This window comes from Saccopteryx bilineata, chromosome 3, assembly GCF_036850765.1.
Source record: "Saccopteryx bilineata isolate mSacBil1 chromosome 3, mSacBil1_pri_phased_curated, whole genome shotgun sequence".
Taxonomy (NCBI): Eukaryota; Metazoa; Chordata; class Mammalia; order Chiroptera; family Emballonuridae; genus Saccopteryx; species Saccopteryx bilineata.
In genome coordinates this window covers 165,365,360-165,382,491 of record NC_089492.1, presented here as the reverse complement: position 1 = coordinate 165,382,491, position 17,132 = coordinate 165,365,360, and the positions used below count along the sequence as shown (strand labels likewise).

Genomic DNA, 17,132 nt, shown 5'->3' with positions numbered 1-17,132 from the left:
AAATGATATTTTCAAACAACTGCTCAGATAAGGGCCTAATATCCAAAATATACAAAGAACTCATAAAACTCAACAACAAACAAACAAACAATCCAATAAAAAAATGGGAAGAGGACATGAACAGACACTTCTCCCAGGAAGAAATACAAATGGCCAACAGATATATGAAAAGATGCTCATCTTCTTCAGTTATTAGAGAAATGCAAATCAAAACTGCAATGAGATACCACTTCACACCTGTTAGATTAGCTATTATTAACAAGACAGGTAATAGCAAATGTTGGAGAGACTGTGGAGAAAAAAGAACCCTCATACACTGTTGGTGGGAATGTAAAGTAGTACAACCATTATGGAAGAAAGTATGGTGGTTCCTCAAAAAACTGAAAATAGAACTACCTTATGACCCAGCAATCCCTCTACTGGGTATATACTCCCAAAACTCAGAAAAATTGATACGTAAAGATACATGCAGCAACCATGTTCATTGCAGCATTGTTCAAAGTGGCCAGGACATGGAAACAACCAAAAAGCCTGTCAATAGATGACTGGATAAAGAAGATGTGGCACATATACACTGTGGGATACTACTCAGCCATAAGAAATGATGACATCGGATCATTTACAGCAAAATGGTGGGATCTTGATAACATTATACGAAGTGAAATAAGTAAATCAGAAAAATCCAGGAACTGCATTATTCCATATGTAGTTGGGACATAAAAGTAAAACTAAGAGACTTTGATAAGAGTGTGGTGGTTATGGGGGGAGGGGGGAAAGGGAGAGGGAAAGGGGGAGGGGGAGGGGCACAAAGAATACTAGATAGAAGGTGACAGAGGACAATCTGACTTTGGGTGATGGGTATGCAACATAATTGAACGACAAGATAACCTGGACTTGTTATCTTTAAATATATGTATCCTGATTTATTGATGTCGCCCATTAAAAAAGTAAAATTAAAAAAAAAAAAAAGATCCACACAAATGATCCAGTTTTGCTCCTCATACTTCAGAAAATCGAGGACAATTTTTATGTCATTCTTACTAAGTCATTCAATTCAGGTTGGCTAAACTGCTGAGGGGTTAATGACTACTTGGCATCAGAAGAAGACCCTTCAGATTCTATAACCATTTCCTCATGCATCTTATCAAAATACACGTGATCACCACGTTCACTTTCTTCGTCCTTAGAAGAAATAAAACCATTGAAAACTGGAACCAGGAGTGTCTCAGAGTGGGATAGGTCATATTGCTGAAGGAATATTAGGATATGTGATCATATGCCGTTTTTTCTTGCCGATGCCCTTTGTATGGATCAAACAGAAATAACAGTCACTGCTGTGGTCCTTAGGTACACGCCAAACAATGGGAATACCAAAAGGCATTCCTTTGCTTTTTCCTTTTGTCCAGTCACAAAGCATTTCCTCACAATTATGACACACAATATGAGGAGCCCAATTCTTGTCTTGATCGCCAAGGGGAACTTGAAAATAGGCAATATATGCACATATCACAAATGATGAAATATTGCGCCTTTGACATTGAAGCGTGTAACAGCCACATATATAACAGAAGGTGTCAGGACTATTCTTACATTACGCCTACTCAAAGAAGCCATGATTCAGTCTTAAAACAAAATAAGAGGGTGTTTTTATCAGATAATAATTTTTTACATTTAAAAACAACTACAATTATTAAACATTACAGAATTGTAAAACATTAATTGCCTTGTGGTTATGTTCAATCCAAGAGTCAATGCATGCCATTTACTGTAACAAAAAGAAATTAAAATTGCATAAAAACTAGAGCATGCACCCAAAAACGGATTTCAGATTTGGAATCAGTGATGCAGAAGTATATAGAAACAGTTCTAAAATTTCATGCAACAGAAAATGAAAAAAAAATTGTTCCCCAGTGTTATTGTCCCCATAAAAAAATAAGGTTTTAATTTTGGAATTATTTTAGCTTTGTAGAAAAATTACCAAGATATAGGGAGCTCTTGTGACTTCTCACCTAGTTTTCCCTAATGTTAGCATCTTTAATGACCGTGCTGCATTTGTCAAAACTGAGAAACCATTACTGGTCCACTATTAACTAAACTCCAAACTTAATTTTTATTTTACCATTTTTTCCATTAATGTCCCTTTTCTGTCCCAGGATCCCATTCAGGGCACCACATTGCATTTATCTGTCACATCTTTTTAGGTTCCTCTGGCCTGTGACAATTTCTCGGTCTTTCCATATTTTTCATGATCTTGACAGTTTTGAGGAGTACTGTTCAGGTATTTTGTAGGCTGTCCCTCTATTGTAATTTGTCTGATGTTTCTCTCATGATTAGTCTGAAGTTATGGGTTTTGGAGAGCAACACAATAGGAGGTCAATTGCATTTGTCATCATATCACATCAGAAAGTACATGCTATCCACATGCCTATTGATGACTTCAGCTTTGATCACCTTGCTGAGGCAGTGTTTGCCAGGTTATTTGAAAGCTGGACTTCACCACCCCAAGTGTGGTGAGGTTGGGTGGGGGAGAGGAAAGTACTAAGCTCTACCTTCTGGAAGGGGAGAGATCTAAGTACGTTACTTGGAATTTATCTGCAAAAATTTGTTTCATCTGTCTTATATTTATATAAGTATTGGTTCACTTATATTTTATACTTAGAATTATAATTTAATACTATATTGTTTATTTTGTTGTTCAGGTTGTTTCACTGGAAGACCTTTCAATCGGCTCCAGTGTCCCTTTGATATGACCATATTAATCCCCAATCTATGATGAGGAAAGTGAGTCTCAGGGACTCACTTGCTCAGGCCACTGTGTTTGCCCAGCTCTGGCTCTAGACCTATGTTTCCAACCATTATATACACATGTTATGAGGCATCCAAGAAAGGCCTGTGCGGACTTGCGTAGGCTAGGAGACCTCAGGATACTTTCTACCTATCCTTCAAGAGGGACTTTCCTATCCCTTCCATTCCTACGCATTGGATCTGATCTCTCCCTTCTTCAGAATACTCAAATCACTCCATCTATACTTCTCTTAAAGAATTTGATACACTCAACCAAATATTATAAATATTTATGTATTTTTCTCATTTCTGCCCCAACCCTCAGCTCTATAAGCTCTACACTATGAGTTCTTCAAGAGGAGGGACAATCATTCTTTTATTCTTTTTCTTTTATTTTTAAGGTTAGAATAAGGGAGATAGTGAGGCAGACTCCCACATGCGCCGCAACTGGGATTCACCCAGCAATCCCATCTGGGGCCAATGTTTGAGTACCGAGCTAATATTTAGCACGTGAGGCTGATGTACTCAGAAAAATTGAGCTGTCCTCAGCACCTAGGGCCACACAGGAACTAATTGAGCCACTTGCTGTGGGAGAAGAAGTGGGAAAGAATATGGAGAGGGAGAGGGAGGGGGAGAGAAGCAGGTTATTGCTTCTTCTGTGTGCCCTGACCGGGAATCAAACCTGGGAAGTACATATGCCAAGCTGACACTCTATCCACTGAGTCACTGGCCAGGGACCATCTTTGTTTTCTTAATTATCATTTTACTCCTTATAGTATCTATCTAAGTCCCTTGTTCTTAAATTCAGAAAACATACATTGAAATAAGTTGGGAAGGGAGGGTGGATTTCATTGGGGGGAGGATTAATTAGTTTATAGAATGATATTGTTTTGTTTAATTACCTTTGAACTTCTCCTATAATGAGTTCCATTGTCATGTATCCCTGGAGGTACTGAGTCCAGACTTGGGTAGGGCCTACTTAGTATAGAAATGTCTCAGGCCAGATTAGAGGCTTCTTTTCCTTGTAATACTAGAGGCTAAACTAAGAGAATCTGTATATATTTTGGCAAAATATTTCAGGGAATATATGTGAAAATTCAGAAGAAACTAGAATCCAGAAAAAAAGATTTTAAGACCTAATATTAAGTGGGCTACTTTAGGAGTTGCTGTGGATCTTGGATAGCAAGGATGGCTACTAACAGACTTTGCGGGTCTTACCTGATATTAGTCACTCATGAGCATAATAGCATGATATTTTATCAGTTAACCATGCTCTTTAGCCTCAACTATCTTTTGGTACTTTCTTTCCCTATGTCTAAAAATAACTTACCTCCAGTTTTATACTCAAGGTTCGCATTCCCCGTGCCTTTAGAAGTGACAATGTGACATTTATAGGTGCCAGCGTCTATGAGTTGCACATTTTTTAGCCTCAGAGAAGCATTGCCAACTCTCACTTGCTCAGCAAACACTGCTGTCCGGCCTCGGAACATTTCATTCTGGTCTGACAGTTCGTCTCTGCCTTCTTTGAACTTGTGGACCAAGCCAATGACGCCTTCTTTTAGCCACTGTATCACGACATCAGAAAGTTTGATGTCAGGCTCAAAAGTGCAGCTCAGGATGCCATCCTCCCCGATGTTCCCAGCTGAGGTGAGAGTAGTGACTGTGATGGAGTGTGTCCCTGCAGTTCAGGAAGCAAGGGTCAGTGCCAAGGGGAGCTTGGAACTTCTCCAACCAAACCCTTCATTAATAAAAGCCAAACAGACACTGTAATAAATTAGAAATATAGAAGAACAGGAGAGGTATAAAAAAGAAGACACAAGAGGACTAGAAAGAACAGGAAGACAAGATAGCTACAGTGGATCTGCCATCCACAGTAGCTTCTTGAGACCAAGCAACCAAATCCGTGAGAGACAATAAGAGGAAAAAATATTTAACTTGTGATTTGAAGATGAAAATTCAAGTTCCTTAGTGTCTGTGTGACCTTGAATAAGTCATGTAACTTCTCTAAATCTCTTAAAAATTTAGTTAATGATATCTGTCTTACCTACCTTAAAGGGTTTCTATGAGGATCAAATCAAATGATTATAAACTTGATTTGCAAACCGTGATTACACATATAAGGTATTGTTATCCTTAGTTAACCCAAAGTGGTACAGAAGTGAAACCTCGTGTTAACTAAACATGACTAGTAATTCTGAAGAATGTTACATTCCAAAGTGCTGTTACTTTTATCTCCTCTCCATTTGAATGATGGAGAAACTAGGGCATAGAGAAGAACAGTAATTTGGTAAAGGTCATAGTGCTAGCTATGGCATAACAAAGAATGGCTTTTAATCAAAGTATTTTTTGGCCTAAGATAGAAGACAGCCCTCCTCTCCAAACATACCATCAGTAGAATATTGTTCATGTGCCAGCGGTGTCTACTGCCTCTTCCCCACATGCCCAGCCTAGCCCACCAGTCTAGGCAGGACTGACAGCTGTTCTTTCTGCACTGAGTGCTGCTGCCTGGGGTGCCTACAGGACTGATGTCATGAACTGAGACTTTGTAGAGGCTCCTTCTGAGGTTTGGATGTGAAGCCAAGGAGAGGATAAGTCTTTGAGCCCGAGAGGAGAGTGGGCCAGACACAAAAAAGTATAGGGATGACCATGAAAGAAAGCTGAAGAGCTTGCCCATCCCCAGAGCTATCTTAGATCTTGGGGGTCTTCAGGTCTGGTTTCCATCCCAATCTCAGGATCCTTTAAACAAACACCTTATATTAAAATGGTCTTCACTGACCTCTCTTCCTTACAGTGAAAAACTGGGGGTTAAGCACTTCTCAGCTTCCTTATCCCTTTGAGTAGTACGAATGTTCATGTTCGTCCCGTGCCTCTTGACCATCCAGAGTAACTGGAACTAATTTTATTTTTTGAAAAAAAGCTCACTCCTGGTGGTCAGTGAGCATGGAAAAGAAAAACTCACTACTCAAAGGGTTATTGGTACTCCTTCCTCTCTTCCTCCATCCAATATATTTTACATGTGTTCATCTTATAAGTAGAGCTTAAAGAACAATCTGAACATGTTAGTTTTCTAATCACTAATCTTCTGTGGCTCCCAAGCATTGTGGAGTAAGGGTAAGACTATGCAGCATGGCCTTCAGATCTAAATACTACATGGTATGTAGGAAATGCCCATTGGTATTAGCTCTTATTTTGACCTTTCCAACCTCATTTCCCACTACATTCTTTCATAGTCTATATTGTCTATTCATATTAAGTGATTTATTGATTTTTCTATTTTCAGTGGAAAAATACATGAGTAAAGCATACTTAGTATTTTTTCAAGGATATTTTCCATGCTAGTATTTTCCATAAGGATATTCTCTCTTGCCTCTTCTAGCCCGTTAGAGGTTGGAATTACCAAATTGGGTCTTAGGCCTTTATAAAGTAGTTGAAGGTAATGGATAAGGGACAGACCTGGAGAAGCTAAGCTAAATGGATTTTTATTAGAACAGAGAGCTACTGATGGAAGAAAAATTATAAGTAAAAAATCCAGAGGAAACACATGTGCATAGGCTGGGTTGGGAGGACATTCGGAGGCTTTAGAGTGTGGGAAGAGAGGCTGGAGCTGCTGCCATGCATGGCCATTCGTGGGGAGATTCGGGAGAGGAATTATGAAAGAGGATAGAGTGAAGTTTTGCTGTGTAATACAAATGCAACACACCCTGCACTCAAACTTGGCATTTTCTTGAACACTGCGTTTAAAGATTTAATTTGTTTTCAGTTATTTTTAACTTGGCAGACTGATCTAAGACATACCAGGCTAGTACTGGTTATACAATTATAGTTTCACACCCCTGTTCATCTTGCACCTACAATTTCTAGCCCCTCCTTTATCACCAGTTATCCAGATTCTGCTAATATTCATGGCTGCTCAGATGGCAGCCCTCTCAAGAAACCTCCTCTTGGTCTACTGAGACCAAATGAACAGATTCTCCCTTTGCTCTCCCAGACATTTTCCTTTGCCTTTGTCACAGCAGGTGCCTCCCTCTACCTTGTCTCCAGTCTATCAGTGGCACATTTTTTGTAAGTTCTTCAAGGGCAGAAGCTGTTTCAATGATATTTGTAATTCCTATAATGCTGTGATGATTATTTTTATCTGTCAACTTTACTGGGCCACAGGATGCTCAGACATTTTGTCAACTATTTTGAGCATCTCTGTGAAGATGTTTCTGGATGAGGTTAATATTTGAATAAGAACACGGGGTAAAGCAGATCACCCTCCCTTTGAGGGAAGTCTAGAGATGGGACTTCCCGGCTTCTAGAACTGTGAGAAAATAAATTTCTGTTGTGTAACCCACCAGGTCCATGGTATTTTGTTATGGCAGCTTGAGCAAATCAAGACAAGTGCCTAGTGCTATGTTTTTTATAGAGAGAAGTAGTATTTGTGGAGTGAATGAAATAAACGAATAAATGAATGAATGGAAGTCAGTAGAAAGCAAGGGACTGTTTAATGGTTCTATCCCAAAATGGTTATAGGCGTGAGGAACATTTGGCAGGATTACCACATCTAAATTTGGGGGAAATGTGAGTCAGTAAAAAAGGTGGCAGGCCCTGGCCAGTTGGCTCAGTGGTAGAGCGTCAGCCTGGCGTGCGGGGGACCTGGGTTCGATTCCCGGCCAGGGCACATAGGAGAAGCGTCCATTTGCTTCCCCACCCCCTCCCTCTCCTTCCTCTCTGTCTCTCTCTTCCCCTCCCGCAGCCAAGGCTCCATTGGAGCAAAGATGGCCCGGGCGCTGGGGATGGCTCCTTGGCCTCTGCCCCAGGTGCTAGAGTGGCTCTGGTCGCAACATGGCGATGCCCAGGATGGGCAGAGCATCGCCCCCTGGTGGGCAGAGCGTCGCCCCTGGTGGGCGTGCCGGGTGGATCCCGGTCGGGCGCATGCGGGAGTCTGTCTGTCTCTCCCCATTTCCAGCTTCAGAAAAATACAAAAAAAAAAAGGTGGCAATGAAGATACACAGAGATTCTCAAAAAAAATTAGGAAGCAAATGTAACTATATTAGAGCAGGGGTACATTTATAAAGTGCCATTAAAGTTTATTTGAAAAATTACTTTTCAGAAAAAACACATAATTAGCACAGTTTGTGGAGAGAATGAGATGATAATGACATATCTTAGTTGGGTAATTGTGCTACCAAATTAACTGTAATGTGTTGGCCATGAGCCCACAGGTAGAGGATTTGTTGAAATAGCTCTCAGAGAACTCACTGAGTAAAACTAGGCAGCTGTGGAGTGCCCCAGGGACACGCTGCTGGCTCAGGCCATTTGAGGCTCCATTCAAGAAGTGGCAGATGGAGTGGGTGTAATGTTGTAAATCCCACCCTCCCCATATCAAATCAAGAGGAGGAATAAAGGGCAGTGAGATCTTAGAAAAACCACGAGGACCAAACATTGCTTTGTACCCAGAAAGCAATTAATAAATACTTACTTGTTAGGTGAATAAATGATGATTAAACGTGGTAAAATAAAATTTAACGCACAATCAACAGCATATAAACATTGCTTCTCATATAAAGAAATCTGTATACAAACTTGCAGACAAAGATTGGCTCAAGGAGCTATGGTCTAGCAAACAGACTGGTCTGATAGGACACTTCAGGCCTCTCTACAACCAGGGGCTCCTAGGCGACTGGTGAGCCAAAGGGCTCTTGGAGATGAATTAAAAGCAGCTGTCTATTAATATAGAATTGTTCATTTCAACAGGCACAGATTGTAAGAATTTTATTGGCCTCTCAGATCCCATCAAACCCCTTTAAAGTTGGAAAATGCAGTCACTTACTGAACATGAATTCTCCAGCTGGTGAGAGTCGTTCCTCCCACATCCTTGGTCTGCAGGGAAGAGGAGCTGGGGTGGGGGTGGGGGGGTGAAGCCGGACGGTCTGTGCTCACACAACTCACTTAGGGGAGGCGCTATTCAGTTGCCCTCTGACATAGGAGCATACATCTCTCTGAAAGTGTGGTTACAGGTAACACAGGGCAAGGATTCTTTACAGAAACTCATTCTGGGATGCCCACCACCACTAGATAGAACCCGGAAAATGACCTTTCCTTTGAAATGACTCAGTAAGACAAGCTCTGTAGATTGCAGTAGCACAGAGAGCAAGCGAAATGCCTTCATCAGGTGGTCACTCAGTATTTGCGGGAGCCGAGCTGTCCAAGTGGTCACCATAGCACATGGCTTAAAGGTGGAAACACAGAGGCTTGAGCCTGCACCAGTGGAGACTGGGGTAGCACTTGTGAGTGCTGCTCGTGCCAGAGAAGAAAGCAGGATTGGTGGCAGCAGTTGCTTCTGTGAGAAGAAATTGGCAAGGATGCTGGGCCACGCTAGATTACGGAACAAGGCAGGGAGGTGGCAGCAGAGCCAGGGAACGGGAGTTTTGAGAACACAGCTGCCTGCGTCCAAGTCCTAGCTCTGCCCCTTTCTGGATCTGTGGCCCTGGGCAGGTTTCTCACTTCTTTACTCCATAGCTTTTCATTTATAAAATGTGGATGTTTAATAATAGTCGTTCCCTCAGAGGGTCCCTGGATGGTTTAAACGATACAACGCAGGTAAAGAGCTTCATATAGTACCTGACTTGCCACATATTAAACTTCAGTCAATGGTATCCATAATCATTATTAACTAGACTGTTTGGAAAGATTGCAGATTAGAGCACCAGAGGAAAGAAATAATTTACTAAGCCTGGCACCAAGCCTGTGCTCTTTCTAGCATGTTATGCTGATTTATCCAGGGTCAGACTGAGTTATGTAGAGAGCCTACCCACTAAAACAGTATCCCCACCTCACATAAAAATAAAAACAATTATCCCTTGCCAATTGGCTCAGTGGTAGAGCATTGGCTCAGCATGTGGATGTTCTGGGTTCAATTCCTGGCCAGGGCACATAGGAGAAGCGCCCATCTGCTTCTCTACCCCTCCCCCTCTCCTTCCTCTGTGTCTCTCTCTTTCGCTCCCGTAGCCAAGGTTCCACTAGAGCAAAGTTGGCCCGGGCACTGGAGATGGCTCCACGGCCTCTGCCTCAGGCACTAGAATGGCTCTGGTTGCAGCAGAGCAACGCCCCAGATGGACAAAGCATTGCCCCCTAGTGGGCATGCCGGGTGGATCCTGGTTAGGCACATGCAGGAGTCTGTATCTCTGCCTCCCTGCTTCTCACTTCGGAAAAATACAAAAAAATAAAAATAAATAAAATAAAAACAATTAAAAACTATAAAACAAGTGTAAGAAAGGCCAATAGGTGTTTATTTTCTCAGATGACTACAATTTTTTAAAACTATCATTTTCCCCCCCAATTTGTCCAGTGCTCCTGTTTTGATGCTATAAGCACATGCCTGATTGGCTTGCTGAGTAGATGGTAACTTTTATCCAGTGTCCAAAGATGGAGAATTTCTCAGGAGGCTATATCCGATGGCTTCCTGCCTTGGCCTCCCTAACTTCAGAGCAGGCCTGTGCTAGTGTGGCCACAGAATTGTGCAAGTTTGCGGAGGCACTCTATGAATGCATTCATAATAGCACATTATTAATTGCACTGATAGTATCAATATTAGTAAAAATGGCAGCCATTTATTACACACACAGATGTCAGGCACTTTACAAACACTTTGTTGTTGAATTCCCACACCACTCCGACTGTTTACTGGTGAGGAAACAGTTTCTGGAAATTTAGGTTATATCCCAATAAATACATAGAGTTAGTGTCAGAGCAGAGATGAGATACATCTTTGTCTGATTCCTAAATGTTTCCATGACACAGAGCTGCTCATAGGCATTCAGTGAGTGAGTGGGAGCACAGGGACTAACTAGGGTCAGGGCCCTTCCGTGCATCCACCTCCTTCTTGAAGGGTCAGCCGGGATAGCAGCACTTCCTCCCTGGAGGGGAGTGACAGAGAAGGCAGCTGAAACTATAAAACTGAAGTTATGAGGTGACAGCTTTGGCCACAGACTGTTAAAATAGGTGTGTTGGCTTGAGTCAGACAGCTTAAGGGAAATGGAGCAAAAAACTTGCCTCCGAGAAGACAGCTGCTGGCTCGACTCAATGTCTTAATTAATGTGGCATCCATAACAGATGCTTCGAGCCCGAAGAGGGAAGAGAAGACTGTTCCCTGCAGCTAACATCAATTAGCTGCCTTCAGAGACTCACCATCCATGCCGCAGTGCCCTGTCACCTATGTGGAACAGCAGCCACGGCCAGCATGCTCTTTACCCAAGACCCTGTGTACTAAGACTTGATAGTCTGTAACACTCGGCTGAAGCCTCATTGCAAAGGAATCATCTCTCCAGGTGAGCCAGGGATGGAGTGAACGACTCAGCTCCAGCACTTAACCTGTGATCCCAGAGCATCTTCAGCACTGCCTGATAGAGAGAACACTCTGATAGACATTCCATTTGATTCTCTCAAACACCTGGTGATGGACATTCTTTTCTCTACTCCATAAATGAGGGAGCTGAGGCCCAGAGTTAAGAGACTAATGCGAAGAGAATACGGTCAATAGCAGGAGGAGCAGTGCTCTACTCTGAGGCTTTCTGGGCCCATAGTCTGTGCTCTCTCCCTTCTTCCACACTGAGTGACTGGAGGCTTAGTGGTGAGGGGAAGACAGATAGTGGTAATGCAAGAAATCACATACCTGAAATACCAAAACCGATAATAAGTGCAATTGCTCCAGCCAAAATAATGATGATGCTGACAATGCTGTGAAGAGACAGGAAACAGGAAATTACCTCATCCCATGTGACATGTGGATTTGCAGCCTGGGCTCACAGCTGTCCTCTGTAAGAGGTGCTATGTAAAATGTCTCAGCTTTCTCTTCAACATAAGCCGTTTCTGTGAACTAGGCACCTTAGAAAGTAATCCCAAGACTTCTACCTCCATCCCCCTGGGACAGTGACATAGATTAGAGTGGCCCTTTTATTTGATGTATATATCATCTTACTTTTCTGTTTCCAGACCATGGAAGGCCATACACAAAGATGGTTGGGCAAAACTGATAGCTCTGTAATGCCAGGTGCCACTTAAACGGCACTGGCTCTGTCCTCAGCTCGCCCTGAGCATTACTGCTCCTCCTTCATATCATTAATCTAGCTGTTTCTCTCTTCCCTTAGACTTTAAACTCCACTAAGGACAATGGTTCATATTGGACCCACTCATCCTTAGCCATTGCACCCCACAGGTCTTCAACAGGGCCTTATTTTCCCTTGTTAAAAAAGTAATATGTATTTATTACCAAGTGTTTAGAAAATACCAATAAGCAAATATTTTATCATCCAGACATAACCACAGTTAACTTCTTAATATGTGTTCTGACAATTTTCAATGAACAGAATAACATGTGACATTTGGGAAGTACATAAAGCAGTATTGCTTACATTTACCAAGTGCTAGAATCATGTGGCAGACATGTCCTAGGCATCATCTGTGGATGGTGGCATTTATCCATGTAGTAACCTTATGAGGCAAACAAAGTTATCATCTCCATTTTCCAGATGAGAAATGACAGAGAGGTGAAGCATCTTCCCTAAAGTCACACAGTTGGTAAGTGGCATAGCTGGGATTAGAATCTGTCTCTGGAATCTGCACTTGACTACTTTCTACGCTGCCTCCCAAGGGTGAGGACTAACAAACAGGGTGTGTCTCCCCTCTCTGTCCAGGGGACACCAGCTAAAGAATGATTAAGGCAGAACAGAAGGCGCAGGTCAGAGCTGGTATGTTGTAGGGCAATTCCTGGGAAGCTTGCCCATTGCTGCTGGCCCTGGTGCAAAAGTCATCAGGCCAGTATCCTCGGCTGCACTCTCTCATTGCTGGCAGTTCACACACTGCCTACACCCACACTGGTGTTACTCAACAGTCAGGACAAAAGAAAGACACAGGGAGACGAAGAATGATGCTATATAGAGAGGAAAGCACGGCCCATTTTACTTTCTGACCTGAATAGGTTTACTGTACGCAGGCCCCAGTGGCTCAGGGAAGGGCCCAGAGAGAGATGACAGACTTACAAGGAACAGTTTGAGTTACAGTTTCCCTGGAAGCCAGGCCCTGATGAGGTATAGCCATAGGGGCAGCAATTGAAATAACAGAATGAAGCTTTTAATAATAGGGCCTCTGGGCCTGGCCAGGTGGCTCCGTTGACTAGAGCATGAACCCGGTGCCCCAGGATTATGGGTTTGGTACCCCATCAGGGCACATGACAGAATCAACCAGTGTATGCATTGATGAATGGAACAGCAAACTGGTGTTTCTCTCTCTAAAAATCAATCAATACATTTAAAACCTCTCTTAAAAAAAATAATAGGGCACCTGCAATTGATTCCAAGAGCAGACCACATTTGACCACTTCACTATTTACACGCCTTGCTGGCTCTTACTGGTCCAAGTGAGTGAGATAGCAAGGAAACTGAGAGCAAGAGACACTGTTCAGCTCTCGGCCGCTGAGGCAGGCTGCAGACTTGCCGTTGTGACACAGGGCCTCACTTACCTTGGGGAAATGACTTCAACTCTCTGAGACTCAGTTTCTTTATCTTTAAAGTAAGTAGGCAGAAGAGTAATTTCTGTTTTATCTGCTATAAAGGTATGATGGGTTGAAGTGTGTCCCCCAAAATTCATATTTTGAAGTCCTAACCCCAAGTCAGAAATGACTTTATTTGGAAATAGGTTTGTTGCAGATATAATCAGTTAAGATGATGTCATACTGGAGTAGAGTGGGCCCCTAGTCCAAAATGGGGCCCACTCTACTCCAGTATGACATCATCCATACTCCACTAGTGTCCTTTTTGATAAGGGAAATCTGGACACAGGCAGCGCAGACACAGGGAAATGCCATGTGAGAAGGCAGCAGAGATGGTAAGTCAAGGAACATCAAAGACTGCCAGCCAGCAACCAGAAGTGAGGGGACAGGTGCAGAACAGAGTCTCCCTCATGGCCTTCGAAAAGGACCAATTCTGCTGACAGCTGGACCGCCAGTCTCCAGAACTGTGAGACAACGTGTCTGTTGGTAAGCCATCAGCTGTGGTACCTTGTTACAGACGCCCCAGCAGACTAACACAAAAGAGTTGTTTTAAGGTCAAATGAATGAGTTGACAATGAATGTTGTATAATCCATAAAGGGCTGTGCATATATTATTTTTTGTCATTAAAAAGCTTAGTTGCAGCCATCTGCTATAAACCTATTATTAAAAGCTAATGACCTGGAGAATAACCTGGCCAATAATAATAATAATAATAATATAGTATTTTGATACATCAAATAGCAGGTACCAGCCTCAGTGCTGAGAGTTCAGTGTTCATTTTCACTTTGAATTATCAAGTCCTGTTATCACCTCTTCCCCTCCACTGCTCCTGGTCGTTACTGTGCATCACCAGCATCATACAACACACTTATCAGTTATTCCTGCTTCCAGTATGGTCCTCTCTGACCCACCGTTCACACCGCCAGAATCAGTGGTGACTTCAGAATCCCTGTATAACAGTGGCTTAGGGGAGACAACCTAGTTGAAAGTGGGAAATGGAGTGGTCACTGAGGCAGTATAATGCTGGGGTCACCAGCATGGCTTTTGGACCTAGCCTGCACAGGTTCAAATCCCAGCTCCGCCACTTACTAATTGTGCAACCTCAACTTCTTATCTTGTGAAAAATGAGTTAACACATTTTTAAAAATCACTTACATTAGTGCCTGACACATAGGAAACTTCAATAAGTATTAGCTATTCTCATTCTTGTTTTTCTGCTTTGGATATATAACAAGCACATCTTCCTCTTTCTTTCTTTTTTCTTTCTCTCTCTCTCTCTTTTTTTTTAAAGTTTTCCATTGGTTTGAGAGAGAGTAAGAGAGAGAAGAAGAAAGAGAAGGAGAGGTATCAACTCGGTGTTCCACTAAGTTGTTCTGTTTTTAATTGTGTATCCATTGATTGCTTCTTGTAGGTTCCCTGACCAAGAATTGAACCCACAACCTGGGCGCCATTGAGCCACCTGGCCAAGGCCACACATGTTTCTAACTTAGGGTGTATGTTTCCTTGTTTGTGCTGATGGCTGTTGTTGGGCGGACTACCCCATTTTCAGCTACTGAGCTACTAGCAAGATAGATGACAAAACTGATCATAGAGGTCTTCAGAATAGTCCGAAGGCTTCCAGTGCCTTTCTGTTTCCTTGTAAGAATCCAGTCTGTGATACAGCCGCTGGGCCTTGGAAAGGATTTCTTGGCCTGTTCACTCCACACTGCCCCTGGGATCCTGGACTCCAGCCACATTGAATCATCATAGACCACCCAACACCACAGATACGCTGTCTCCTACCCTCTCTCACTAGGGGCTGGACAGCAAAGAACAGATACCAGAGCGCTCACCAGTAGGAACTGGACAGTGCAGATTGGGTGTTTCAGTCAAAGCCGCTGGCCTGTTTCCCTCACCTCCGGGCCCACATGCTCCCCCTGCTGGGGAAGCAGCATCCTGCATCTGTGGCAAGTTCCCTGCCTAAGCAGGAATCACCTTGAGATGTGTGCTGGGCTGGTATTCCCTAGGGCAGTGGTTCTCAAACTTTTTGAAGTTGGGCACATTTAAAATCCTACAAATAGCCTGACCAGGTGGTGGCGCAGTGGATAAAGCGTCGGACTGGGATGCGGAAGGACCCAGGTTCGAGACCCCGAGGTCGCCAGCTTGAGTGCGGGCTCATCTGGCTTGAGCAAAGAGCTCACCAGCTGAGACACAAGGTCGCTGGCTCCAGCAAGGGGTCACTCGGTCTGCTGAAGGCCCGCGGTCAAGGCACATGTGAGAAAGCAATCAATGTACAACTAAGAAGTCGCAACGAGAAACTGATGATTGATGCTTCTCATCTCTCTCCGTTCCTGTCTGTCTGTCCTTGTCTATCTCTGCCTCTGTAAAAAAAAAAAAAAAAAAAAAATCCTACAAATAATCGTAGGTGCACTATATACAAATTTCTGAGAAATATGTTATAATAATTAAGTCAAATATTAAAGAATATAAAGTCCAAGTGTGTTTTTATGGTAATTAAATGAAATAAATATGACAAAATTAAATTTATTCTGACATTAAAAAACATTTTTATGTTACGTTTTTTAAGTTATGCTTTTAAAATTTGTAAAAAAGGGGTTAAAAAATTAAAAAATGACAAAAAATTATCTTTTTATATCTATAGATACATTCTTAGTAAGATTTAGTAAATTTGGCAGGTCCCAGCACCAATGTGTTAAGTTTTTTCATTCTTGTGTTTATGAGAAACATGAGCCTGACATGTCCTAGCGATTTCTTCAATGTTTGGGCATATATTTGAAAGGAAAACTCTCATTTCCTCGTCAATACATTGAAGAATTCCTTTCTTTTTACTCTTAATTGTGTTGAGTGCAGAAAACCCCCACCATACATATCATCTTAACTTTATACCAAACAAAGGATAGAAGAAACTTGCCTCCAGTCTTTCTAGGGAACATGGGGGGTAGTGTAAACAATCCAGCACCACAGCTTAACAGCCTTTTGCAACCTAATCAGGCAAGTGAGGTGGGGGGTTGGGCAGACTGTCAGCTTACAGCCAATTCCCCACACCTCTGTCCCCCCAAAATCTAAACTCCAAAAACCATGTTGGTTTTTTGGTCCCCAACAGGCACATATTTCTCTGGAACACCATAGGGTGCACCTGGAAATCTTCTAGGGCCACTTTGAGAACCACTGTCCTAGAGAAACAGCTCAACTTCCAGAACCTTGAAAAGTAGAGCAGGAACTATCAGAGCAACCAAATTAAATAATTCTTGTCTGCTGCTTATTAATTTTTATAAAAGATGAATAAATCATTTCACATAAGGTATTCTTACATTGTTTTTTGTTTTTCACTCCCCCAGCATAATTTCCAATAGCTATGCCTCAGGAAATTTTAACGCCAAACTGTGTCTGCTAACCACTGCATTGGAATTCACAGTGCACAGTTGTTGCTCCTCAGTGAAAGGCCCAGATACAGAGATTCTTTTGGAGGAAGTCTTTACTATGTGAACGACATTGTGCTGGGCAATATGGAGGAGATACAGAGAGGAAGTGAATGAGGTGCCTGCCCTCAACTACTTGGAGTGTAACTGAGGTGAAACACACACATGCATGTAGAGCATACACGGACAGACATGCACATGCACACACATGCCATTGTAATAGCACAAGATAGAATGTGGTCAGGGCTTCAGTAAAGAAAGGAATGCATTCTCACAGGAATCCCAGGTTGGTAGCAAGTATTTAACTGTGAAAGAAATAAGGAGTCTTAAAGTGCATTTCCATGAACAAGTTTCAAAGAAAGTAAAGAGAAAGGCTTTATTCAGGAATATAGGTAAG

At 42.4% G+C, this 17,132-nt stretch overlaps 1 protein-coding gene across 1 annotated transcript in view; it reads right to left on the bottom strand.

Annotated features, from left to right (window-relative positions):
• VTCN1 (V-set domain containing T cell activation inhibitor 1) overlaps positions 1-17,132 on the bottom strand; it is a 124,456-nt gene that overhangs the window by 17,387 nt on the left and 89,937 nt on the right. The window contains exons 2-3 of the mRNA XM_066264899.1: positions 11,441-11,505; positions 4,115-4,462 (exon numbers count right to left, since the gene is read on the bottom strand). Coding sequence (XP_066120996.1) covers positions 4,115-4,462; positions 11,441-11,505 — 413 coding nt within the window. The remainder of the gene's footprint in view (positions 1-4,114; positions 4,463-11,440; positions 11,506-17,132) is intronic.